Source organism: Heteronotia binoei, chromosome 4 (assembly GCF_032191835.1).
Source record: "Heteronotia binoei isolate CCM8104 ecotype False Entrance Well chromosome 4, APGP_CSIRO_Hbin_v1, whole genome shotgun sequence".
Lineage (NCBI taxonomy): Eukaryota > Metazoa > Chordata > Lepidosauria > Squamata > Gekkonidae > Heteronotia > Heteronotia binoei.
This window is the reverse complement of record NC_083226.1, coordinates 63,310,477-63,336,826: the sequence shown is the minus strand read 5'-3', so window position 1 is coordinate 63,336,826 and position 26,350 is coordinate 63,310,477. Positions and strand designations below refer to the sequence as shown.

General features: G+C 44.6%; 1 protein-coding gene across 1 annotated transcript in view; it reads right to left on the bottom strand.

The window, feature by feature from the left end:
• The window catches only part of PIP5K1B (phosphatidylinositol-4-phosphate 5-kinase type 1 beta), a 150,857-nt gene that overhangs the window by 60,186 nt on the left and 64,321 nt on the right, over nucleotides 1-26,350 (bottom strand). Inside the window, exons 4-5 of the mRNA XM_060237430.1 lie at nucleotides 15,097-15,227; nucleotides 1,347-1,464 (exon numbers count right to left, since the gene is read on the bottom strand). Coding sequence (XP_060093413.1) covers nucleotides 1,347-1,464; nucleotides 15,097-15,227 — 249 coding nt within the window. The remainder of the gene's footprint in view (nucleotides 1-1,346; nucleotides 1,465-15,096; nucleotides 15,228-26,350) is intronic.

Below are 26,350 nucleotides of genomic sequence, written 5' to 3'. Positions count from 1 at the left end.
ACCCTGCTGGCCTTGGGGCTGCGGTGGGCGGGCCAGCCCTGGTGCCAGTCCCTGGTACCAAGAAGGCTGGGGATCACCGCCGTAGAGGGATGTGAATAGGGCAATGCACGTAGGTATTAGTATGTGTTTTCCTTTTCCCCTGCTCAACAGATTGCTATGGATTTGATACCAAGATGATCATGCATTAGCAAAAGGCATGTGCATTTGCACAAGAGATGATCCCCAATTTTCATCCATTCCCCCTTCCTGCCAGAGCACATCAGCAGCAGCAACATCCTATTCTCTGACCAGCAGAATCAGCTGTTCTGAAAGTAGAGGAGTAGACGAAAGAAGAGGAATTCTTCATGAGTGAAATTCTACTCATATTCTGTTGGGTCCAAGCTACTGCACCTACAACCTACATGCAGAAGCCTATTTTCACATGTCTGCAAAATTAAGAACTACATAAGAGTTTTTAGCACAGCGGTTACATTCTAGAGATTATATGTCTTTTTTCAGGTCAAGGTTACAATATATTAAAGCAAATATTTATGTACTTCATGAGACAATTAAAAGGCAATTAACAGATGGAGGTCTCTCAACCAAAATTCAATCAGCAAAATCCACAGGAGTATTTAAGTTCAATTACACTATTTCCAGTAGAAATAATGACATGAACCAGCAGCTATATGTTGGCTTCTGAGCTTTTAATTAGCATGTCAGTTTTTAGGGCAAACATTAAAAGCTGAAAAATTAAGTGCACAGCTAAGAATTAAGCGTAAACATGAGACAGCTTTTCTAATGAAATGAAGGGGGGCACATCAGTTTTGACAAAGAAGAGTATATTTTAATGTTTCTAATGATTAGATCCTTTTCTTTTTAAGGCAGCAACACTTTTCAGTTAAATGTAACCTCAGAAGTAGTTTCAGCACTTTGGCCATGCCCCATCCTTCATTTATTAGGCCACTGATTTCAAATAGAGGGATGTATTTTAATATCCTGTTTGACCTGCAGATGTAATCAACACATAGCTAATTTTTTTTCTCCTCCACAGCCCCAGTCAGACCAATAGCTTGGCTGACTGCCAATAATGAATACTGTACTCTTAACTGAAACATTTAACATAGAACTCTTCTTAACTCCCACAACAAAACAGATGATTGTAGGAGCTCCCTGAATATGAATCATGTAACACTTAGTAAACAGAATTCAATAGTCCTTATTTACTTGAAGTTGGGTATAAGCACTGAGAAATTACACCTTAGAAGAATACTGCTTTTCCTACCTTAGAGTAAAGCAGTTGGCTCCCATTAGTTAAATATAGAAAATTATTTTTCCTCTAAGAAAAAAAAGTTGTAAATCCTTACCAGATAGTCATCTGGTTTAATACCAAAAAGTTCTCTGAAGTAGCGGAAGGCTAGAGGAGCATAGGTCTTAAATCTGAAGTCTGGATAATGGTGAGCAGGGGTCAGATTGCTCCCTTCACTGAAAGAAAAAGAGAAAAGGCATTACACAACAAATAGTTAAAGTGCAGTGACAAATCTTAACTTGCCCACTATTTTTACCTCGTTTTGTTTTCCCACATCATTTTAATTTTCTTTTACAGTATATCACTGAAAAAAGTTAAAATATTTGTTATGAAATTTATTCAACTCACCATCTTATTTTCTTAGATTGTTGTTGATGTTCAGTCACACAGTTGAGTCCAACTCTTTGCGACCCCATGGACAAAGTCATGCCAGGCCCTCCTGTCTTCCACCATCCCCCAAAGTCTGCTCAAATTTGTGTTAGTTACATCAGTAATGCTGTCCAGTCATCTCATCTTTTGCCGTCCCCATTTTTTTGCCTTCTGTCTTTCCCAGCATCAGGATCTTCTCCAGTGAGTGCTCCCTTCTCATTTGGTGGCCAAAGTATTTGAACTTCAGCTTCAGCATCTGACCTTCCAGGGAACAGTCTGGGTTGATTTTCCTTAGGACTGATTGATTTGATCTTCTTGCAGTCCAAGGGACTCTCAAGATTCTTCTCCAGCACCAAAGTTCAAAAGCATCTATTCTTCTGCGCTCAGCCTTCCTTACGGTCCAGCTCTCACAGCCATACATTACTACTGGGAATACCGTCACTTTGACTATATGGACTTTTGTTGGCAGGGTGATGTCTCTCTACTTTTTATTATACTGCCCAAGTTCGCCATAGCTGTCCTCCCAAGGAGCAAACGTCTTTTAATTTCATGGCTACAGTCACCATCTGCAGTGATCTTGGATCCCAGAAATGTGAAGTTTGTCACTACTTCCATGTCTTCCCCTTCTATTTGCCAAGGTGTGATGGGGCCGGATGCCATGATCTTAGTTTTTTTGATGTTGAGTTTCAAGCCTACTTTTGTGCTCTTCTCTTTCACCCTCAACAAGAGGTTCTTTAGGTCCACCTCACTTTCTGCCATTAGAGCGGTATCATCTGCATACCTGAGGTTGCTGGTGTTATTCCTGGCAATTCCGGCTTCTGCTTCATCCAGGCTAGCATTCCGCATGATGTACTCTGCATATAAATTAAATAAGCAAGGTGACAATATACATCCTTGTCGAACTCCTTTTCCTATTCTAAACCAATCAGTTGTTCCATATCCCGTTCTGACCGTTGCTTCTTGACCCTTATACAAGTTTCTCAGGAGACATGTGAGGTGGTCTGGTACTCCCATCTCTTTAAGAACTTGCCAGAGTTTGTTGTGATCCACACAATCAAAGGCTTTAGCATAGTCAATGAAACAGAAATAGATGTTTTTCTGATACTCCCGTGCTTTCTCCATAATCCAGCGAATGTTGGCAATTTGATCTCTAGTTCCCCTACCTCTCCGAAACCCAGCTTGAATTTCTGGTAGTTCTTGATCTACATACTGCTGAAGCCTAGCTTGTAGGATCTTTAACATGACCTTGCTGGCATGTGAAATGAGTGCAATGATGCGATAGTTTGAATTTGGCATTATCCTTCTTGTGGACTGGAATATAAACTGACCTTTTCCAATCCTGTGGCCACTGTTGCATTTTCCAAATTTGTTTCTTAGATTAAAAAACCTGAATATCCAACATATTTTTGTAATTCCCACATTTATTCTTCTTTTGATGTTGTCTTCAGTTTTTTCTTCTGGTAATCCACAACACAGAACATGGGAAATATCCCAACGAAAATTAAGCACCTTTTCCCTTAAAACACCCCATTGTAATCAAGCCAGGAAGCCAGCCATACAGAATGTGGGGATTACTCCCTGGTCAGCACTATGAACCACCGAAGAACAGTATTTATTGAGTTAGATTGCAGCTCCAAACAGAACTTATGGTCTGTTAAATTAGGACCATTAGCTGAATTGACAGAAAACCCCCACAACAGAGTGGTCCCTTCTCACTACCTGTGCACTCAGATGCCATAGTAGGAACCAAACATTAATGTCTTCAGTGCAAACTTAAAACCTGAACATTTTAAACCTGATGGACAATGAAAGGTACAAGATGCATAAATAAACAGCAGGGTTCTAAGAAGGGGATGTAATTGTGCTTGAGCAATACTCAAGGATTCCTCAGAAGTGCTATGATAAAACCACAGAGTTTCCTGTGAATCCTAGCATCATGTTGACACAATGATGTCACTTTAGCACTTGCCCTGGAAGTGATGATGTTGTAGTGCCACTGATTTCCATTTCATTCCCCACCCCCCACCCCAGTCCCACTAGTGAACAATGAGCAGAGGTCATTAGCAGGAAACATGGCAACCTGATTACCTACCGTTTACAAGAACACAAGATTTCAGGCAACACCTTTCTCTAAAACACTGCAGTTTTCAGATAGTAGATCCAGGCCAAATGCAATGGAAAGGAATGAAAATTGCACCTAATAAGCAGTTAAATAATCATAATGTAAAGCATTTTTGTGTATTCAAAAAAAGTTTGCCAGCTGTACTGATCTGCTTTGCTGCTGCTGATACTGTTCTTCAGGGAGCAAGAAAAATTGCCTGCAATGCAGAAAAGCTACACAGGACACAAAACTGAGGTTTTGTTTGCCAAAATATGCTGCATATAGTGAGATGGAATATAACTAGCTTTAACATGGTGCCAACAGCACTTGATAAAGGACATCCTTCCAAAGCCCTTGCAGCTACTGATAAGATTCTGGGAATGACACACTTCAAGACAAACACAGGACGGAGGGAGGGAAGTTGGGGAAAGAAATCTATTAACAGAACAGAATCTGTCTTCTGAAGCTGAGGTGGCCAACAATTCTCACAGTGTTATTCTATCCCCAAAGTAGTTCATTTTATTGGCTATTTTCCCCACTTTCTGTTTCACCTTTACCAATGCAACAAAAGAAAACTGGAGCAACAGCAGGGAGTACTAGAGTGTAACACTCTATCTTCCCTCTGTTTACAGTGTCAAAAGAAGCCAGGGATGAATAGTGTGTTGATGCCAGCACTATTTTTGTTTTTTGTTATTATTTTCAGTAATATTCCTGTTTAACATTCAGAAGGGGGATTAAGGCACTGGGTTGTTTCCTGGATTCATTTTTTAAGGCGCCGGGTTGTTTCCTGGATTCATTTTTGCATATACCTGACTACAACCCTAACATTTTTCTTAATTCTTATCACAAGGTAGCCAACTGAACCCTAAAAGAAATGGGATTGCCCTAGGCTGTGACATCTAGGGATTTATATACCATATTTATGCAAATGATAGATGATTCTGAATGTAAGATGACCCCTCCTTCCCCAAGATGTATTACTGGACATAACTGTAAACTGTCTGTGAATTTAAGACAACCCCCTCTTGATGGAATATGTGTGTATGAGGAGAAATTAGTCTTGCGTTTGAGTAAATGCAGTAAGATCTTGCTTAAGATATTAATGGCAACAGGAAAAACTAAGTTCACTTTGGTTTTTCAAATTCTGAAATTTACAGCAAATCAGACACTTGCACTTTGAATCATAAGATCACAAGACAGGAAAAAAGGATGTTCATTCATTTATTAACTAATGGGAATGTGAAACAAAATTGCAACTTTGTTGTTACAAAGATCGTTAATATCTGCTATTATGGCACCTGGCTGTCTGATTAAGAGTACAAGGCTAGGGATGCCAGTCTCCAGGTGGAACCTGGGGATCCTCTGGATTACACCTACAGAGATCAAATCCCCTGGAGAAAATGGATTCTTTGAAAGAAGGGTAGACTCTATGGCACTGTATTCCGCTGAGGTCCTAGTCCTCCTGAGTGTCCAACCTGGATCTGGCAACCCTACTCTCATCCCTCACTGGTGGCCAGGGCAACCTGGAAACCCTAGTAGTCAAGGGGAAGGGGAGAGACTCACTCTGGCTGATTCCGCACTCACCTTTCTCTGGAGCAGGCTTCCGTTTCTGGGCAGAGCAAACTGGTGATTTTGCGCGGGGCAAACCCATGATTTGCCCCACTGCAGTGTAAACCTGTTTTTTCTCCCCCACTGCTCTTCAGATTTACTGTGCGGAATGGGTGATGGGGTTGAATGCTAGAAATGCCAACTTAACCAGATTGGAGGGGGGTTGATGGAGTAAGACATCTTAAATGCAGGATACGGCTTCCTATTTCTATTCACTTATGGTTTTATTATTTAAACAGCAGTTTAAAATAATTATGAACCATTTTACGTTATAATTCCCAGTAACTCCTAAAAAAATATTAAAACTCAAAGTCCATTTAATGATGAGCTCTTGTTGTTCAATGTTATTTTAGTACCCTCAGATTTTTTGTTGGCTTTGGCTTATGCAGAGCTGGCAACATGACAGACTGAAATATCTTTAGTTTGAAGGAGCGATTCTAATCTCTGTGGGTATCTACGAATTGCTGTTCAATGAATTAAAATCCACTCTTTTCTTTATTTTGATTTATAGCCCACCCTCCCTTGCACAGTGTAGTTCAGGGTGGATAACAACATTAAACAACATTAAAACAATACATATGAATTAATAAGTTTAAATGCTTTATAACATCAGTTAATGCTAATCAATCGGATGCCAGCCAATAATTTAACTAATGCATCTTCTCTTGACAGAAAGACAGGGGGAGGCCATTCCAGAAGAACCACCACTGCCTCAGCCCTAGGCCTGGCAGAATATCTCTGTTTCACAGGTTCTGTGGAACTGCAGTAGGTCCCACAGGGCCCAGATCTCACTTGGGAGAATGTTCCACCAGGCCACTGCCAGAGCTGAGAAGGCTCTGGCTCTGGTTGAGGCTAAGCAGATACTTTTTGAGCCAGGGATCACCAGCAAATTTTGATCCATTGAGCATAGTGCTCTTTGGGGGGCATACCAGGAGAGGCGGTCCCATAAAAGTGCTTCAATATGTGCTTTTGTTTCTGCAGGTTAGGGTTGCCAAGTCCAATTCAAGAAATATCTGGGGACTTTGGGGGTGGAGCCAGGAGACTTTGGGGGGTGGAGCCAAGATCAAGGTCGTGACAAGCATAACTGAACTCCAAAGGGAGTTCCGGCCATCACATTTAAAGGAATGGCACGCTCTGGGAAGTTTGAGGTCAGTAACACAACTACTTGAACTATCAGCATAGTTTTGAACATGACCATCTGCATATAAGGCTGATTTGCGCTTTCACATTCCTTTTTAAGAGCTACCCCCACTCAGGAAGAGTCATAAAGCAGATTCACTAAAACAGATTTAAAATAACAACTCTCCCCCTCCCCCCCCCTCCCGCTTCCTTGCACTCAATCCGAAGCACGTGCTCTGTTTGGAAGCACAAACAGCTAAGCAGCCCCAACCTGTAAGAAACATGCAAAGCGTTCAGAATAGTAAATAGTTGGGGGGGGGGCAGATTGCTTACCGCTTGCAATTCTAGTCTCAAAGTCCAGGCCCGAGGCCACACCTGGGCTTCCAATCGGACCCAGGGAGAGGGGGGAAGAACCAGCAGGCGCAGAGGCGCCCTGGTGTAATCGCGGGGTGGATCCTGCCTTCCTGGTTGACCTGGCTGCGGTGCACGTAGCGCTCCCCCCAAAAGGAGCGACCCCCCCTTCCTATGCATACCCCCGGCTTCCCCATTCCAAGGCCTTGATGAAGCCCAGCGGCTCCTTGGCAGGTCCCAGGTTGAACTGCAGCACGGACATTTTCTGCCGAGAGAGAAAAGAAAGCAAAGGGGGTGGCGTCTGTCTCCCGGGAAGGGAGGAGCAGGGAGGGAAATAAGAGGGAACGATCGCGGGCCGCCACCTCTCCCTACCTGAGTCACTCGCTGCATGCTTGGACTCGGCCTCTGAGGTGATTTACCTCAGAGGCGGAGCGGAGCAGGCGACCCCGCTGTGCTGCTGCCGCCTCTTCTCCGCTTCATCTCAGCCTGAGCCCATCTCGGAGGAGCAGCTACGGTGAAGCGGAGAAGAGGCGGCGGCAACGCAGCGGGGTCACCCGCTCCGAGATGGGGCGGCTCGCCATGCTCCTTGGCGCCATTTCCCCCCTCCCCCCGCTTCCATTTTTTTGGGGGAGTAGGGGAAGAGGCTGGAAATCCTGGGGTCCCCTGCCAGGGCGGGAGGGTGGGGAAGCCTACTGCAGGTATACAATAAAAATCTGATAACTATCCCAGAAATCAGAATCTATTTGGAAACTCCAGAATAAGTGAGCACCAGAAACAGAACGAATAGTCTTCATCTCTTATCTCAAAAGTACAGCAACTAGTTACAGCTGTGGCATTAGAAGAGGAGAGCAAAACTACTGAATTTGCCTAGGAAATTTCTTTCTGCAAGGAATATGAGACTTCATTTGCATGCCATCTCAATGCAACTACATGGCATTACCCAAATGCAACACAAGCCTTCACTCATATATTTACACCATTGGCACTGTCAGCAAACACAGTGTATATCCAACATTTGTATCATTTACATTTCACCTCCAAATTTATTTCATTCAAACCTCTATGGTGGGATACTACAACTACATTTAGGCAACCTCCAAAAGCCAATAAGCTACAAAATTCTTTCTGATCAATTTGGTAGGAATAAAGCTAAAAGAAAGAAAGAGAGTAGATTTTAAAAGATTAAAAAATATCCCTTGCATTTGAAATAGTTTGCACTGTCTGTCCTGCAGAGAAACCGACTGAACCAAAATAATTATCTGCTAGAAACAGACATAAAAGTGTAAATTTTGCTTTGTTACACTGATAATCTAGAGCAAGGATGCAAAAGTCTATGGAGGTGCACAGTATTTCTTAGTACCAATGTTGTACAACACAGCTGGATCTGCTATATTTACTACAGTATGCTAAACAGTTATACTTTTCTACACTCACTGACCTCAATGGACTTAGAAGGCTTTTAACTCTTAGGATAGCACTGTTAATTTCCTAACATTTTTTTCCAGAACCCCATTTGGTATCTCTCAACATAACTATTCCATATATGACTATTCCAGAAATCACATCTGATTGGAAATACCTAAGTAGCTGAGTACCACAAACAGAATTACTCATCTCAAAAGTGAAGCAATTGCTTACAGACATTCTGGTGCTGTGGGGTTTGGCTATTAAACCTAGCTGCATAGAAAAAGGGCAGTTTTATAGGCAGAGAACTGTGTACAAGTTTTGCTTTAGCATAATTACTTAATCAAGGAAAGCATCTGTTGGCTATCTTGTGAAGCAGCTCAATTACATTGGTGAATCAGTGTCATTGTACTGGAATGCAAACAGGACTCCTTTACTGAATTTCAAGTAGGCAGAATCTATTGTAACAATGCCTCTTCATTGTCATAATAGAGTGCTGGGGACTGAATACAAATTCTGCATCTAAGCAACTTGACATTGTCTTTAGCAAACTCTCACAACTCTGACAAATATTACCAGATTGTGTTCACAATACACTGCCAGTGATCCACAGCCTTCTCAACTAAATGTCCTGGTCTGCACATACAGAACAATGAGGTGACAGAATCCCAATATAGTAGTGCTGACTTTGGCTTGCCGAAAGGAGGATAACCAGCTTGGACAATTTCTGTAAGTAAGTAACTATTACAGCGCAGAGGACAGGTTCTAGCCTTGCCTGCGCTCTGATATATTTGAGGTTGCTTCCTGTAGGTTGCCTCTGTGACAGACTCAGGCCCTTAGCCTGAGTAGCTGAGAAACAGGCTTGCAGCGATTGGCTGGAATGTTGCCCAAGCAAGGAAAGAAGGTTTGCTCAGCAGAAAATCACCTCAGGATTTTTAGTCTGAGCCAGGGGGTCTTCGAGTGAAGTCTTCAGTATACTAGTCTGAAGTAAAGACAGTGGGCTTAGGCCGAGAAGTTGTAAAACCAACTGGACGAGGGGCTGAGAGCGGCCAGAGTGGCTGAGCTGCTTGTGGGAGACAGAGCTGAGTGGATCCTGTCTGGAAGAGGGAGTTTTCAGATGGTTTGAAACTCTCTGAGGGAGATTTTGCCAGTGTATCAGGCAATCTCCAGGTACAACTAGATCACACAAATACACACTGAGGGAAGAACTGGATTCTGGTGGTCAGCAGGGTTGCCCAGGACTCAGTCCAGAGGACTAGCTGTGGGGGCTGAGACACATCGGTATTGAGGGGTGCGAATCCTGGAAGATAGCTAGTGTGAAAGGGACTGTGAAGGAGAATACTGACACTAATCAGGAGTTCTCTATGTGTGTGTGAAAGAGTGATTGAAGTTTGTTATTTATATGATTTGGCACTGCCTAAGTTAGGGTAAAACATCTGAAGAAACAGCATTCTGAGTGCCCAAAAGGCACAGACTGCCTATGTGAAGTAGAGTCTAGTGGGACTCTGAAACCTGCCTGGTTAATTGTTTATTTTAAAGATATTCTGACAAAGCTTTGTTATATTTTTACCTCAGCCTGAAAAATCTCTACTCTCTGTAATTGATTTATTCTGCTAACCAGCTGCCAATCGATTTACCTTGTGAATATTGAACAGTTATAATCAATATTATTTCATCCCTCTCCCTTGCCTTTTGTTACCTAATAAATATTTTGTGGTTTTTAACTTTAGAACCGTCTGGTGCCAATTATTAATAGATCTGACAGGATTTCTGGGATTGTTACTGAGGGACTGAGGGAAGGTAACCGGGGAGAAATTTTAAAGTGGTCGCCCTCCCGAGTAAAGCCTCTGACCGGGGTTCCTCACAATTGATGGCAGCGCCATTATCCATAAATACCCATGGAAAATTAAAGCAAATATTTATATTTTTATACCTCAGAACTATTTTTGAGTAGAAATTCCTGTCAGAAATTTCACCACCACAAAAGGCGGGAAAAGCAAACAGAGATTATGGCCAGCCTGAGGAGGGAGCTGCTGTGGAGAACCCCAGTCAGGATTTAGAAAGAATGAGAATACAGAACAAAAGAGCCAGAATTGAAGCAGCTGAGAAAGAGTCTGAGAAAACGGAGAGATTAGAGCGGGAAAGACTTGAAGTAGAGAGAGAAAAGGCTGAGAGAATGGAGAGATTAGAAAGAGAAAAGGCAGAAAGAGAATACCAGTTACAAATGGCCACAATACAGGCAGAACAGGAGCAGAGAGAACAAGAAAAAGAGTTATATGAACTCAAAATCAAAGAAATCCAAGTGAGGGCAGAATTCCCTAGTCCTCACAGGGACAGGCCTCCTGTAGAACAGAAAAAGTTTCCCAAGTACAACAAGGGAGACGATGTGGAGGCATTCCTCTTTAGCTTTGAGAGGACATGCCATGATCTGCACATCGCTGATGGGGGCAGGATGCTTTATTTACACCCTCAGATCTGTGGTGGCCTGAGTGAGATATACTCAGAGATGAGGGACGATGAGACATCAAATTATACCCTGTTCAAGGAAAGGGTCACGATCAGATTTGGTTTTACGGCAGAGCAAAGCAGAAAAACCTTCCGTGAAATCAAAAGGAAGTCTGAGGAGACATATTTCCAGATGGGGTGCAGGCTGGACAGAGCCCTCAATAGGTGGGTAAAAGGCAGCAAAGTAAGCACCTTTGAGGAGCTAAGGAACTTGGTAGGGCTGGAGCAATTTTACAGCCTGATCCCTCCTCAGTTCAAATGAGTCCTTAAAGACAAAAAGTTAAAAACTGTGGAGGAGGCAGCCACCATCCTTGATGAGATAGAGGGGGACTTGGGTATGTCTATGTGGGTGGCACCATCCAAAAAAACCAAAGAGTGGGCTCCCTCAGAAAAATCTATGCTCGAAAACAACATCCCTGCCAGGCAGGCCAGTCCTCCACAAGTCAGAAGGGGGATGATAGTTTGCTATAATTGCCACAAGAAGGGCACGTAAGAAGGTTTTGTCCTAAACCAGAGAGGGGGAAGGTTCCATAAGCCCCAAAGACTGTGAATGATGTAAAGTGCCAATGTACACACCCAGTGCTTGAAGCCCCTACACCCCCAGAAAGCCCTCAGCAAGAAAGACAGCTAGCGTCATGAGTGTATGGAAAGTGCAGGAGGAGTTGTGTCAGAAGTACTTCAGGACTGTGACTGTAAATGGCAAGCCAGAGAAGGCGTATAGAGACACAGGGGCAGAAGTCTCTTCAATAAGGCCTGAGTTAGTGCAACACCATCAGTATTTGCCAGGACAGACTTATATTGTGAAAGGCATATGTGGACCTCCTTTCAAGGTGGCTTTGGCAGAGGTTCCTATCTCCTACAACAGCTTCCAAGGCACATGGAGGTTAGGAGTGCTAAAGGACATTGATGTCCCAGTCCTGTTAGGGAATGACCTGGCATCCCAAACCAAGCGCGAAGGGGAAGCCACAGACAATGTCAAGATTAGCAGCAAAGAGACACAGCAGTTTATATTAACTGAACAGTCACCAAAGCAAGCAGCCACTGACTGCAGAGAGACATTGTTGCCCAGTCTTCCTGCAGCTGAGTACTTGGCTGAGCAGGAAGAAAACTCCAGTCTGCCAGGAGTTTGAAAGCCAGTAGCACCAACCATGAGATCCACACACCAAGCATCCCAGTGCCAGACGCCAGTGTGTGCAACGACTGCTGTTTGGGTACAGGGAGGTACCCCAGGAGAGTTCCAGTTCGTTTGAGCTTCCATATGATCGACAAGCCAGAGGACCATCAACAACCTAAAGGCAGCTTGGTCAGGGCGAGAGAGCATCCAGGAGATGGATATCATCACCTGCCTGCCAGAGTTCCAGAACCAGGAACGAGGGCCCAAAGAGGAGACTACAGACAACATGAGAAGACCACAGCAGCACCGGAAGGAGTGGTATGAATCCAAGGCCGGGGACCCTGTGCTAGTGATGAAGGTCAGGAGAAAAAATGAACGGGACACTGCCGGGAAAGGACCTTATGTTGTGGCCCATAAGGCCCTTAGTGTAAGCCACAGAGTGTTAAAGCCTAAAGGAGGGGGGAACCCCAGTTTTGAAAGGTCTGGTTGGGGAAGAGTCACCCAAGGTAGAGGTAGAGTGTTCCGGCGGACAAAAGAAAAAGGTTTGACTGTAAAAGCGTCAAAGTATTAGCTAGCCATGACTCAGGTGAAATATTTAGGGCATGTGCTGGGTGGTGGGAGAATAAAGCTGATTGGGGCAAGGTGCAAACCATCCAAGAGTGGCCCAGACCCACCACCAAGAAACAGATAAGGGCATTCATAGGAATGGTGGGCTAGTACAGAAGGTTTATACCAGAGTTCAGTGCCATAGCAGCCCTACTATGTGAATGCACAAAGAAAAAGAACCCTGATCCAGTTAACTGGAATGCAGAGTGTCAGAAAGCTTTGGAGCATCTGAAAGTGGTTCTGACCACTGAACCAGTGTTGAGAGCACCTGACTTTAACAAAGAATTTATTTTATACACCAATGCATCAAACATTGGTATAGGTGCAATGCTGAGTCAGTGTGGGGAGGATGGTCATCAACATGAAAGTTGAGAGCCAGTTTGGTGTAGTGGTTAAGTGTGCGGACTCTTATCTGGGAGAATCGGGTTTGATTCCCCACTCCTCCACTTGCACCTGCTAGCATGGCCTTGGGTCCGCCATAGTTCTGGCAGAGGTTGTCCTTGAAAGGGCAGTTGCTGTGAGGGCCCTCTCCAGCCCCACCCACCTCACAGGGTGTCTGTTGTAGGGGAGGAAGGTAAAGGAGATTGTGAGCCGCTCTGAGACTCTTCGGAGTGGAGGGTGGGATATAAATCCAATATCTTCTAATATCTTCATCTTCAACATCCCATCCTGTACAAAAGTAGAAAACTGATAAGAGAGGGAACAGCACCTCTCGGTGATTGAAAAAGAGTGCTTGGCAATTGTGTGGGCCGTAGGTAAATTAAAACAGTACCTATGGGGAAGGAAGTTCACACTGTACACAGATCATTCACCACTCAGGTGCTTGAATCAGATAAAAAACACAAACAGCAAGCTAGTGAGGTGGAGTTTGCAACTCCAGGACTACAACTTTGACATACAGCACATCCAAGGTAAAGAGAACGTAACAGCTGATGCATTATCCAGAATGCAATAGTAACCATATGCTTGTATGACAAAGAAAACCTGAAAACTTTGTATATAGTGTTTGGTAAGTCTGTTTTTTATACGGTTGTAATGCAATGTGTTTATATGGTGTTACGGATATTTTTGGTGTGTTTGAAATCCTGTAACAAGGGTTTGGTTTATTGTTTTGCATATGCCCATTGTTCTGGGAAAAGTCAGATAACTTTACCCATACACAATGTTCTTAAAGGGTGGGACATGTGACGGACTCAGGCCCTTAACCTGAGTAGCAGAGAAATAGGCTTGCACTGATTGGCTGGAATGTTGCCCAAGCAACGGAAAAGTATCCTTTGGAGGTTTGCTCAGCAGAAAATCACCTCAGGATTTTTAGTCTGAGCCAGGGGGTCTTCGAGTGAAGTCTTCAGTATATCTGAAGACACAGCATTCTGAGTGCCCAGAAGGCACAGATAGCCTGGGTGAAGTAGAGTCTAATGGAACTCTGAAACCTGCCTGGTTTATTGTTTATTTTTAAGATCTTTTGCCAAGGTTTTGTTATATTTTACCTCAGCCTGATTAGACTCTATTCTCTGTAAGTGATTTATCCTGCAAACCAGCTGCCATCTGATTTGCCTTTGGAATACTGAACAGTAATAATCAATATTATTTCATCCCTCTCCCTTGCCTTTTGTTACCTAATAAATATTTTGTTGTTTAACGTTAAAACCATCTGGTGCCAATTATTATTAGTTCTGACAGGATTTATGTTAGTCTGACTGAGGAACTGAGGGAAGGTGACTGGGGAGAAATTTAAAGTAATCGCCCTCCCAAGTGAAGCCTCTGACCGGGGTTCCTCACAGTCTCCATTAAGAATTATTACTCCCAACTATTAACATGTTAACAGTTAAAGTGTTAAACATGTTAAAGTGCTTCACATTTTGGAGATGTTTTGAACGGTCTCTCAGAACTATATTTTGTGTAAACCCAATCTCCTTTCTCCTATCTATTACTTCTGCATGATTATAGTACAACTTTGTTTAGTCAAATGGGTGAATCATGGTTGCTCCACAGGCTCCTATGTGCTAAAAGAGAGGACTCTGCAGAATAATGCAGCTATTAAATTCTGTTAGGAAAATTGAGTGCTCTAATTGACATATCATTTTAGCACCATCTTCCACCATTCTCAAACCCACACACACAACCTTCTTCCTTTAAACATATATGAAGCCAGCTTTGTTACTGGTGAAAGAGCAAGGGATCCTATTTGACCACCAAGTCATGGAGAAAAGGCATGTGGAATAGGGGTGTAGTAAGAAGGGAAATTCAGTGAGTTTAATTGAAAAAATTGGCAGGATCCAACCCATATTCTAACCATAAACTGAACGTGTATTTTAAATTTGCATTTGCTATTGCAACATTATATTCTGCAAAACACAGGCTCATTTATTTCTCCTATAAAATCTTCATTGTACATGAAATTATGTCCTTCCATCTATTATACTGATTTAATGCTCACAAAACAATGCTTCTTTGCTTGCAGCTGGAAAATATAAAATTGTTCTTCAACATATATCATCAATGTACTAGAAAAAGTAATATAATGAAGCAGAAGAATTAATTATTTGAAGAAACAATGGTGAAAATCATAATACATACGTAAATAAAGCATGGATGTTTTATTTGGAGAAAAGAAACTAATGTTGTCCTCACCTGGGAAGAAATACACTTTCTACTACATAGAAATCTTGCATAAGTACATCTCTGTCTGGCTTAGAGGTGAGGTTACCCACTGTGTATCCTATTCCCAGTTGTATGGCTCCTTTAATAGCTGAAGATGCAGTCTGCAAAGAAACAAAACATTTTCAAGTTTTACATTGTTGTAAATGGATTCTCATATACACACCTGCACTGTACAACATTCCTGAGAAGCTGGTGCTTCTCTGCCTTGGCTTCTCTCTACTTACAGTCCAAAATAGTTTGTCTTGAAATATAGAACATTAGTTGGAAGGTATAGCTTCAGAAATTATTAGGCTTTAAAAATCTCATATCACAACTGTGAATGGAAAATCCAGCATTCAAAAGAGATGTTACAATACTTACATTCATGGAAATGAACTATGTGAATCTCTGCTTGAGAAAAAGTTCTAAAATCCTCCCCAAATAATTAAAATCAAAATCCAGGCCATATATGTGCCTAGTGATTCTGCGTTTGTCAGACAACTGCGTTTGCCAGACAACTGATAACATCCACCACATCTATCCTCTATCACAAAAAGTCTCTAACAAAACTCTTCAAGTTATGCAGGAACTGTAACAGCTTCCACTCACCATTATGTTTCTCTAGCACAGAAGTGGGGAATGTCCGTTCCGAGGGCCATTTACGGCCCTAGAGACCACTTGGTCTGGCCCTCAGGGATTGCTGGGCCGATCCAAGCCACATTGCAGCCTCCCTGGGGTCCGGCTGGCTGGTGAGAATCGTGAGGCACAGCCACACTGTGCAGCAGCCTCCCTGGGGCCTGGCTGGCTGGCCAGGACGGCTGCGGGGCCTGGAAAAGTCACTGTCACAGTTCAGGTAAGTTTCCCCCTCATTTCTTTATTTCCCTTTCTTCTATTTCTTCTCCCAATTTCTTTGTTTCCCTTAATCCCCCTTTCTTTATCTCCCTTTCTTTTCCCCTTTATTCCCTTCTTTCCCCTTCTTTCTTTTCCTTTATTATCTTTTCTTCCCCCATTTCTTTATTTCCATTTATTTCCATTTCTTCCCCACCTTTCTTTATGTCTCTTTCTTCTCCCCTTTCTTTTCCCCATTTGTTTATTTCCCTTTCTTCCCCCATTTATTTATTTTCTTTTATTCTCCTTTCTTCCCCCCCTTTTATTTTATTACTCAGCTACCACCAGTTTAATTTGCACTTGATTATCCCAGATGGTGTGGCCTAATATGCTAATGAGTGCGTGACCTAATATGCTAATATTAGGGGATGTGGTCTAATATGCTAATGAATTCCTGCTGGGCTTTTTCTATCAAAAAAAGCCCCGGACCTAGGCATTTGCCTAGGCCGGTGGGTCGGGTGTGTGTGCCAAATCAGGCTCTCCCCATGACTTCAAATAGAAAAACAATTATTGGCATTAATTTTACCAGTCTGAATCATTCTCCCTCGACAGATCACTGTTTTTTAAGCTGATAGTTTTGTATGGTCCGTGAATGATGTTATAAATATCCAAATGGCCCTTGGCGGAAAAAAAGGTTCCCCATCCCTGCTCTAACAAGAAGAGGCAGAGAAATACTCAGCTCCCTGCTCCCCTTTCTTCCGCACACGCACACCTCCAAAGTTCACTGCTTTACTTTTAGAGCTGTGTCTGTTTACCTGGGATATAAAGGGTTTTGGATCCTCCACACTATTTATTTTATTCGATTTGTATCTCGTCATCCCCACAAGGAGGCTCAGGATGGGTTCTATCATAACATTCACAGCATAAACAAATCAACAATTAAAATGTATCTAAAAACATATCTAAAAGCAACAATCAGTCTAAAATAACCGGTGCCTCAACATATCTCAGCAAGAATCAGTTGGTTCCCAGGAGGCCATTCGGATCTGAGATCACTGAACGGGAGGCCGACTAAGAAGTGAACACCTGTTGCCTCAACTAAAAGCTTGGTGGAAAATCTCTATCTTGCGGGCCCTGGGAAACTGTAACAGGTCCTGCAAGATCCTGATCTCTAATGGAAGCTCATTCTACCAGGTAGGGGCCAGTGCTGAAAAGGCCCTGGCCCTCATTGAGGCAAGTCAGACATCCCTGGGGCCAGGGACCATCAGGAGATGTTGATTAATAGATTTTAAGTTCCTGCAGGGCTCATATGGGGAGAGGTGGTCCTGAAGGTTTTCTGGCCCCTGGTCATATAGGGCTTTAAAGGTAATGGAGATACCCATTACAATTTAGCTATATGGGCAACAGGACAACGGAGAAGGCATCTAATGAGTGACGATCAGTAGCCAGCTCTAATTGGAAAAGATGACAAACAGGTCTTGGTGAACAACTTTGAGCCAGATTATTACAGCTGAGATATATATTCCTTGTAGGGAAAGCAGCCGCTGTCTAGGCTGAGTGGCCACAATGACACTGTGTTGGCATCTTACTGTACCATATGTTAATGAATTGAATAGGACACAGTAGTACGTCAAGGAAAAAGCAAGCAATAGCCAAAGTTAGTGCGCTGTTATGTATGAAAACTGGGAACCAAGTAGGAAACAAGTTTACTTTTAAAAGATTAACTTTCATGCTTACTGCATTCTGTTTGAAAAGTTCAGAGCTTTTCATTGGCCTCTACTTGTCAAACTTAAAAAAGGTCCTATGCTATTCCATTAAGAACAGATTATTCTTTCTTTTAAGGAAAGTGAAAGTTAAACATTCCTACAAATCTCCTGAAGAATTTTTCCTCCTGCTACTTCCATCTTAATTACTAAAAATCACAAAGAATTAAATGATAATTTTATTGAGCAAACTGGTTTATAAAAATAATGCAAGTTTTCAAACTGGAATAGTCTTCAACTATTTCTTTTCAGAACAAAATAAAGTGAAGTTGACTTTTATTCAACTGTTAACTTTGTGCATACCTGGCTGGGCAAGCTGATCTTAGAACTAAGAAAATGAGAGTAGTCCATTTAGCTAATTAGATTATGCAGCACTAGGCTCTTGCCAGATCCATGGCTCTGGTTACTTTAAGCCCTAGAAACACAACATTACAAGTCAAAATATCATGACTAGGAAGTTTCTCTACTACTTGGGTTTCAATGAACCTGTATATGAAAAATAATACAGAGGGTACAACCCACACATGACACAATCGGATCTCCGGCAGCTTGCCGCCTCGTGGCTTTGCTGCCAGGGAGCGTTTTGCCTCCCTGGAGGGAGAGCGTACTTCGGATGCGCTTTTAGGCGCGTCTTGCTCCTGGGAGTGCAAATACTTTTTCTGTTGGGGGTGTGGGGCCTCAGGCTAGTTGAGTCTGGCCACAGGGTCAGTTTGGATCATGGGGGAATTGGCCTGGGACAGGGCAGCAGGGGGTTGCACCTTCCTTAGCCGGGGGTTGGGGTTTACCCTCCCCATATGCTTCTGTTCCTTTCAGTGCTTTGCCCTTTGGTGAGGTTGCCTTACCTTTGGGCGATCACCTATTGCCGGCCACAAGAGAAAAGATACTAAAAGGGGAATATGTGCTTATACTCTCCCTTTTATTTTGGGAGTTAGAAAAGAAAGACAAGGAGGAGCTTGATGATAAGGAGAAGGAGAAGCTAAAAACGAGAAAGGTTGACCAGACCTGGGCCAATTGGCTTCCAGGGTTTTTTGTTTATGCTGGAGTGATAGCGCGTGGTCAGCCCTGGCGGGCGGCAGCGCTGATCCAGTACATGGACATCATATATAAAGGGTACATGATGTTCAGCGGCTGATCCAGTACATGGACATCATATATAAAGGGTACATGATGTTCAGCGGCTGATCCAGTACATGGACATCATATGTAAAGGGTACATGATGTTCAGTGGACCGGACTGGATTCAATATGACGAGGAATTCAGGATGAGGGCCGCCTTGTACCCTTCCCTCCCCTGGGATCGGATCCCTCAACAGTTGTGGCTGCAGGTTACGTCACCGGCATGGCCCAATTTGGGCGACCGCTCTGACAGCAGCCATTTAGTTGCTATGGCTTCTGCTTCTCAGGTTTCTTCTTTTTCATCTTCCCGCAGTTCAGCGGGGCAGGCAATTCAATCCCGCTTGCTTTGTTGGGAGTTTGGCTCACAGGGGGTGTGCAATCGCAAAGCTTGCCAGTTCAAGCATGAATGCCCCCTGTGCACCAGCCCACACTCATTTAACAACTGTCCAAGAGTTTGGCCACAGAAGGGCCAGAAGAGACAGGGTGGGAGTGGGGGCCCTTCCCAAGCTGGAAAAGGGCCCCAGCCCGATAAAGCTGGGGCCTCTTGAGCAGTGGCTAAGCAGGTACCCGCATAGGGCTGATAGTTTATATTTGTTGAAGGGTTTTTTACATTGAATTTTAGAATTCCTTTTCAGGGTTCTCGGGTGCCAACTTGGTCTCGGAACCTTAGTTCGGTTAATGGTTTAGAACATGTGGTGGAGGCTAAAATTGCCAAGGAGCTGGCTGAGGGCAGGATTTTGGGCCCATTTGCTAGTCCTCCAGTGGTCAACCTTAGGGTTTCCCCTTTGGGGGTGGTACTAAAGAAGGCGCCTGGTGAATTTCGTTTGATTCATCACATTTCTTACCCCAAGGGTTCTTCTGTTAATGATGGGATTCCCGAGGAACTTTGCTTGGTTAGGTATACTACCTTTGATCAGGCAGTGGGCGTCGTTTGACGCTGTGGTCAGGGGGCTGAGCTGGCTAAATGCGATATCAAATCTGCATTTCGCCTACTCCCTGTCCATCTGGATGATTTCCAGCTTTTGGGTTTTTCTTTTGCAGGCAATTTTACATGGACAGGGCTTTGCCTATGGGCTGCTCTGTATCATGTGCTGCTTTCGAGTGTTTCAGCACATTCCTTGAATGGGCTGTGTGCGAGAAAGTGGCTTTGCAGGACGTCATTCATTATTTGGATGACTACCTGTTTGTGGGTCCTGCGGGTACTGGACGTTGCGCTGAGTTGTTGTCTGGCTTTATTGAGCTGGCCGCTGAGTTGGGTGTGCCATTGGCTGAGGAAAAAACTGAGGGCCCGGCTCAATGCCTTGTGTTTTTGGGAATTGAGTTGGACACCCTAGCGCAATCGTCCAGGATTCTTGGTCAGAAGCTGGAGGATTTAAGGAGTAGGATTAAGACTTTCCTCCTCAAAAAAAAGGTTACGCTTCTTGAGCTTCAGCAGTTAGTTGGGCACCTTAACTTTGCTTGCAAAGTGGTTGCCCCGGTAGGGCTTTTCTGCATAGGTTCTGTGATGCTATGGCGGGCCTTTGCTTGCCCCAGCACAGGACTAGGGTTACCAGCAGCATGAGGGAGGATCTGCAGGTGTGGCAGGAGTTTTTGGAATCCTTTAATGGGATTTCTTTTTGGAGAGAGGACATGAGACTTGAGGCGGAGCTTCAGGTTATGTCTGATGCTGCTGGGTCATTAGGTTTTGGAGTCTACTTCCATGGACACTGGTGCGTGGAAATGTGGCCGGATTCATGGGTGAAGGCTGGTTTGAGCCGGGATCTCACATTTTTAGAATTTTTTCCCATTTTGGTTGTGGTTTGGCTGTGGGGGAGTGATATGGTCGATCGATCACACCGTACATTTTTGGTGTGATAACATGGCTGTTGTTCATGTTATTAATTCCCTTTCATCCAAATCGCAACGGGTTATGAGGTTGGTGAGGGCCTTCACTCTGCGTTGCCTGCAGCTTAACATTTTGTTTTTGGCCAAGCATGTTCCTGGGGTGAACAACGGGGTGGCTGACACTCTCTCTCGTAAACAGATGGAGAGGTTTCATCAGCTGGCCCCGGGTGCTGATCAAGAGGCGGCAATGCCTCTTGATCAGCACCCAGGCTGATTGGAGAGCCGAGGCCTGCAGAGCGATAGGCCGAGCCATTGCGCCTAGCACCAGGAAGTCTTACGAACGTGCTATGCGGCAGTTTGAAGACTTTAGGGCTGAGGTAGGGTATCGCATTGTTTGGCCCCTCCCGGTGGAGCAACTGCTCCACTACTGTGTTTACTTAAAAGGTAAGGGATTGGCTGTGCGATCAATTAGAGGACGCCTGTCTGCGCTGGCTTTTGCTAGCAAGGCGTTGGGGTATAAGGAGGAAACAGCAGATTTTTGTATTCGAAAGATGCTGGAAGGGTGGTCCAGAGAGGTCGGGCCTAATCCTGACACCAGGAACCCTATGTCTCCTGGGATTCTCAAGGGTTTGAAAGGGGTTTGGAGCACAGTCTGTGCATCTCACTTTGAGGCTGTTTTGTTTCATGCAGCCTCTTTGGTGGCCTTTTTGGGGGGCACTTAGGGTTAGTGAATTAGTGGCAAGCTCCAGGAAGGATGTTTCAGGCAGGGTGTTGTCTTTTTGGGATGTTAGGTTAACGGGGTGTAAGGCAGTTCTTACCGTCCACCGTTCCATGACAGACCAACAGGGCTTTGGGACTGTATTTGAGCTGGGTCCGTGTTCAGAGGCGGAGCTTTGCCTGGTGTCCACATTGGCTGATTATTTGGCAGTACGGGGGGCTGCGAAGGGTTGTTGTTTTGTCATGCTGGAGGCAGCCCTCTAACAAAACACCAGTTTGGGGCAGTGACATCTAGGGCCTTATCTCTGTTGGGGTTGTCTGGAGCGAGGTTTGGTACCCACTCCTTTAAAATTGGGGCGGCCTCTACGGCCGTGGCCTTGGGATATTCTTCTTCATCCATCCAGCGCCTTGGCCATTGGCGGTCGCGGGCTTATAAAGGTTATATTCGTCCTTTGCTCCATTCTTAGCTTTTCTCTTTGGAGCTGGGGTAGTTATGGTTAGGTTTTTTAACTTGTCTGTTTCTTTCTTTAGATGCTGTTGTTCCTGACCGGAGGAGCTGAGTTCTCATCTGCGGGCACAGTTATGTGTTTTGGGCGGCACATCAAGCTATGAGAACTGCTGTTGGCTCTCAGCGGGAGTTCAGCAAATATGTTATGGTTGAATGGCGGGGGCGTCGGGGTCTTCAGTGGCCTGGCATGCTCCCACTTTTATTTCATGGGTGTGTGGGTCCTCCTCCTCAGGTTTTAATTATTCACCTGGGGGGGAATGATCTCAGGCTGATTAAAGGCAAGGCATTGATCTTGCAAGCTCAAGATGATTTTAAGTACATTAGGAAGAGATGGCCCGGTACCATTATAGTTTGGTCAGTCGTGATTCCGCGCTTGGTGTGGCGCAGTGCTTGGAATCCAGCTGGGATTGAGAGGGCTCGTTACAGAGCGAATAAGGAGATTCGTAAGGCATTGGAGAGTGGTTTGGGCCACTATTTGCCCCATCCGGATATTTCTACGGAATATCCTGACCTCTACAGAGGGGATGGGGTGCATCTCTCGGAAAAGGGTAATATACTTTTCCTGAGGGATCTTCGGCAAGGGCTGGGTTTGGCTTTGGGCCTTTCGGTGGGTGCTAAGCCCTAAGTAGAGACTTGGCCTTAGTTGTGGCTGGTTTTACTGGGTTTACGGTGCCATGTGGCCTGGGGAGAACCGGTTAGCCTCCCCCTTTTGGGGAGTTAGGGGTCTGGCAGGATCAACCTTTGGGTGTTGGTGACCCGAGGTGTGTGAATGCAGACTGTCCTGGAGACTCGATCGGATGGGTGCCTTTCGCTGAGACGCGCATCTGGTGACTGGGCCCTCCGGTGCGTGCCTCCCTGCCTGCTGGGTCTGTCTGATGGGAGCTGTGACGCACAGCTCCGGCTGGGGGGGCTGGGTCTCTCACCCGCAAAAAGGCAGGGGAGCAGGCTGTGGAGACCCCTGACCCTGATCTGGCCACAGTTTGGTTGCCCTTGCCGTTGCTGTGTTAATTTAATAAAATGGCCCATAGTTTTTACCAAATCACTTGTGTCCGCCTCTTTATTCCGACTTGGGGCAATTGTTCCTGAGCAGCCACAGCCTCATTCAACAGGGTCTGAGGAATAGGGGCAATCGGATCTCTGGCAGCTTGCCGCCTTACGGCTTTGCTGCCGGGGAGCGTTTTGCCTCCCTGGAGGTAGAGCAGACTTTGGACGTGCTTTTAGGCGCGTCTTTGAGGGTGCGGGGCTCGAACATGCCTGTATAGGCCTCCGCCCCCTCCTGTCAGTCCCTCGGCGATGCTCGGCCCTCCCGCCCACCCTGTTTGTTATGTAGGCAATGTGCTGGTCGCCTCCTTTATGGAGGGGCCGGGTAGGAATTTTTTACTCTCCGGCTGTTTGGCTTTTGACTGGGGTGTGTTTTTTGCCTACCCTGCATAGCATATTAGTGGATTGTGGAATTGGCTTCGGGATGGTGCCTTTTATAGCTTGGTCACTTTTGAGGGCAGGTTTTACTGGGTTTATGGCGCTATGCGGCCTGGGGAGGACCAGTTAGCATCCCCCTTTTGGGGAGTTAGGGGAGTTAGGAGTCTGGCAGGATCAACCTTTGGTTGTTGGTGACCCAGGGTGTGCAGACTATCCTGGAGACTTGATAGGATGGGTGCCTTTTGCTGAGACGCGCATCTGGTGACTGGGCCCTCCGGTGCGTGCCTCCCTGCTGGGCCTTCCTGGTGGGAGCTGTGATGCACAGCTCCGGCTGGGGGGCTGGGTCTCTCGCCCGCAAAGAGGCAGGGGAGCAGTCTGTGGAGACCCCTGGCCCTGACTTGGCCGCAGTTTGGTTGCCCTTGCCATTGCTGTGTTAATTTAATAAAGTGGCCCATAGTTTTTACCAAATCACTTGTGTTCGCCTCTTTATTCCGACTTGGGGCAATTGTTCCTGAGCAGCCACAGCCTCATTCAACAGGGTCTGAGGAATAGTAGAGAACAAACTGCTCCCATCACACACACAGCTTTTTCTCAGTGAACTCTATTGAAAATCACAGAACTTAGCACAGAAAATAGAATTTTCCTTTCAATTTAAAAAACGTACATTGTCTAGTTCAGTTTATTTTTCACATAAGAAACAATGCACAGATGGATCATTAATCTGTTATTATTGGCATTAAATATTTCTAGCTGCATAAGTTTCGAATAGGCAATTTACTGACTACAAGATATAGTTGGTCATTTCTGAAGTAAAACTTTAATTGGTAAAATAACTGAATGAGTTGCTCAAAAATGCCCTATTTTTTTCTGAAAAGCTGTTTTATAAAAGGTTAATGTCCTGCATAAACACTAAATTATGTAACTTTGATTATACTTTCTTTCAGGCAGTCTGATCCTTTTTCAGTGACTGAACACTTGCTTGCTTAATGGCCACCAAAAATAGAAGCTAATTGCAAAAGGCTGTCAATAAAAGAAACTGAATCCTCTCAGGAAAGATATTACTTCAGAAAAACTGCTTGCAAAAACTGAACGGAATAAAACATATGACATGCAGATTCTAGTCTCTCTCTGGGCAAACAGCATAATAATGTGGGTGGATTTATTTGACTAGTTATTTGACTAAAGTAAGGATCATAAAGCCTTAGGAAGGAGGAAAGCACAGCTTTATGACAATCGTAAAGTTTATTATTGTTATTTAGGATTTCTGCACCGCCTCTGCAGAGTCCTGCTCACGGCAGCATACAATTAAAACCACATCACAATATTAAAAACAAGCCATTGGCCATAAACTGGAAAATTTTGGAAAATTTGAGCTACATAAAGCCCCCAGATTGGCTTAACAATAACATTTGCTTCTTTTGTAAGTTAATGGATGCTTTGGTTACCATATTTGCTTTAAGTCGAATCTGTGGCAACTCCAGACTTCATTGTCCCAATCCAGCATGAGAAATCAATGTACATGACCATAGCAAATAGCGTTACCCCATCTACAATATGATGTTCATCTATGCACTACTGAACCGGCTGAATCGACCTAAAATAAACAAAGACATTCATGCCTACCTACAAGGAGGCAATAATTTTTAATGGATGCCAAAACTGTGAAGTCAGTCATTCAGGTGCTTTGGTTCCTGAGCACCAAATATTTAGTACTCTTCTTGTACGTATGAAGTCACTGAAATATATTTGAATTTCAGTGATGTTACATGTTTGGAGCCAATTCTTGAAAGATATAAGCACTTCTCTACTCTGATAATAAACTATGTATTAATTATAGTAATATATTATTGCCCAAACATTCCATTATTATTCACTTAATTTTCCTTCATCACAAATACAGCAACAATACTGGTTAAAAATAAAATTCTTCCATGTTGTTAAATGATTTTTGAGCACTGTGTTGCATATTATTCATACTTAGGACTGATTGCATAAGAAATATGTTGAGTTAGTGAACACCATATGGGTGTTCTGCTGAACACACATCTGCTCAACACTATTCATTGTTAGCAATATTCCATTCATGATTTAACAGGATTCAACCATGCAGACTCTCATAAATTTACACCATGAAAACATTGTTGGTCTCTAAAGTACTGCTGGATTTGAATCTAAGAGATATCTGAGACTAGGGTGGCCATAATGTCTGAAGGCCAGCCAGGGACACCTTGGGGGGGGGGGAAGGCAGGAGTGCGCGCGCGCGTCGCGCGCGCGCCGCCGGAAACAGGAAGTGACGTCACTTCCGGCGACGTCACTTCCGGCGACGTCATACCACCGCCGGAAACAGGAAGTGACATCACTTCCTGTGACATCATTTCCCCCGCGCCACCTGCCGGAAACGGGAAGTGACATCACTTCCTGTGACATCATTTCCCCCGCGCCACCTGCCGGAAGCAGGAAGTGACATCACTTCCTGTGACATCATTTCCCCCAAATGGCATCATTTCCCCCAAATGCCACTGCCGGAAACAGGAAGTGACTTCACAGCACTTCCTGTGACGTCCCCAAAAATCCCCCAAATATCACCGCCGGAAACAATTTTGTTCTCAAATCCTGTATATACTTCATCAGTATATGGGATAAGGCACTTTCTCAACTGTGCTGCATAATGCAGCCTATTTATTTTGTCCTGTTGGCTCTGTTGGCTCTATCTGCGCCACCTTCATCACTTTCGGGGTGTGGATCCCCCAGTGGGGTGGGCTCCCGACTCCCTCCGCCGGCTGTTTCTGATAGCCCTGCGCCCCCTCTTTCATTTGATATGTGTCCCGTGCGGGTGCCACCCTCCTGCCGGGAGATGCCGCAAAATGAGCCCCCTTGAGGCTTATGGCGGCAGGGCTCGGGGGAAGCAAGCTAGACTGCTGTTCTTTTGAGGGGTTATAGAGTGTTTCGAGCCCCTCCCTGTGGCATTGGTCCCATCGTCGTGGGACCCAGGGGGCCGGCGCAGCAGCCTGCCGAAGCAGCCTGTCACTAATAACACAGGTCGAGATGCGGAAGTGACTGACAGGCTGCT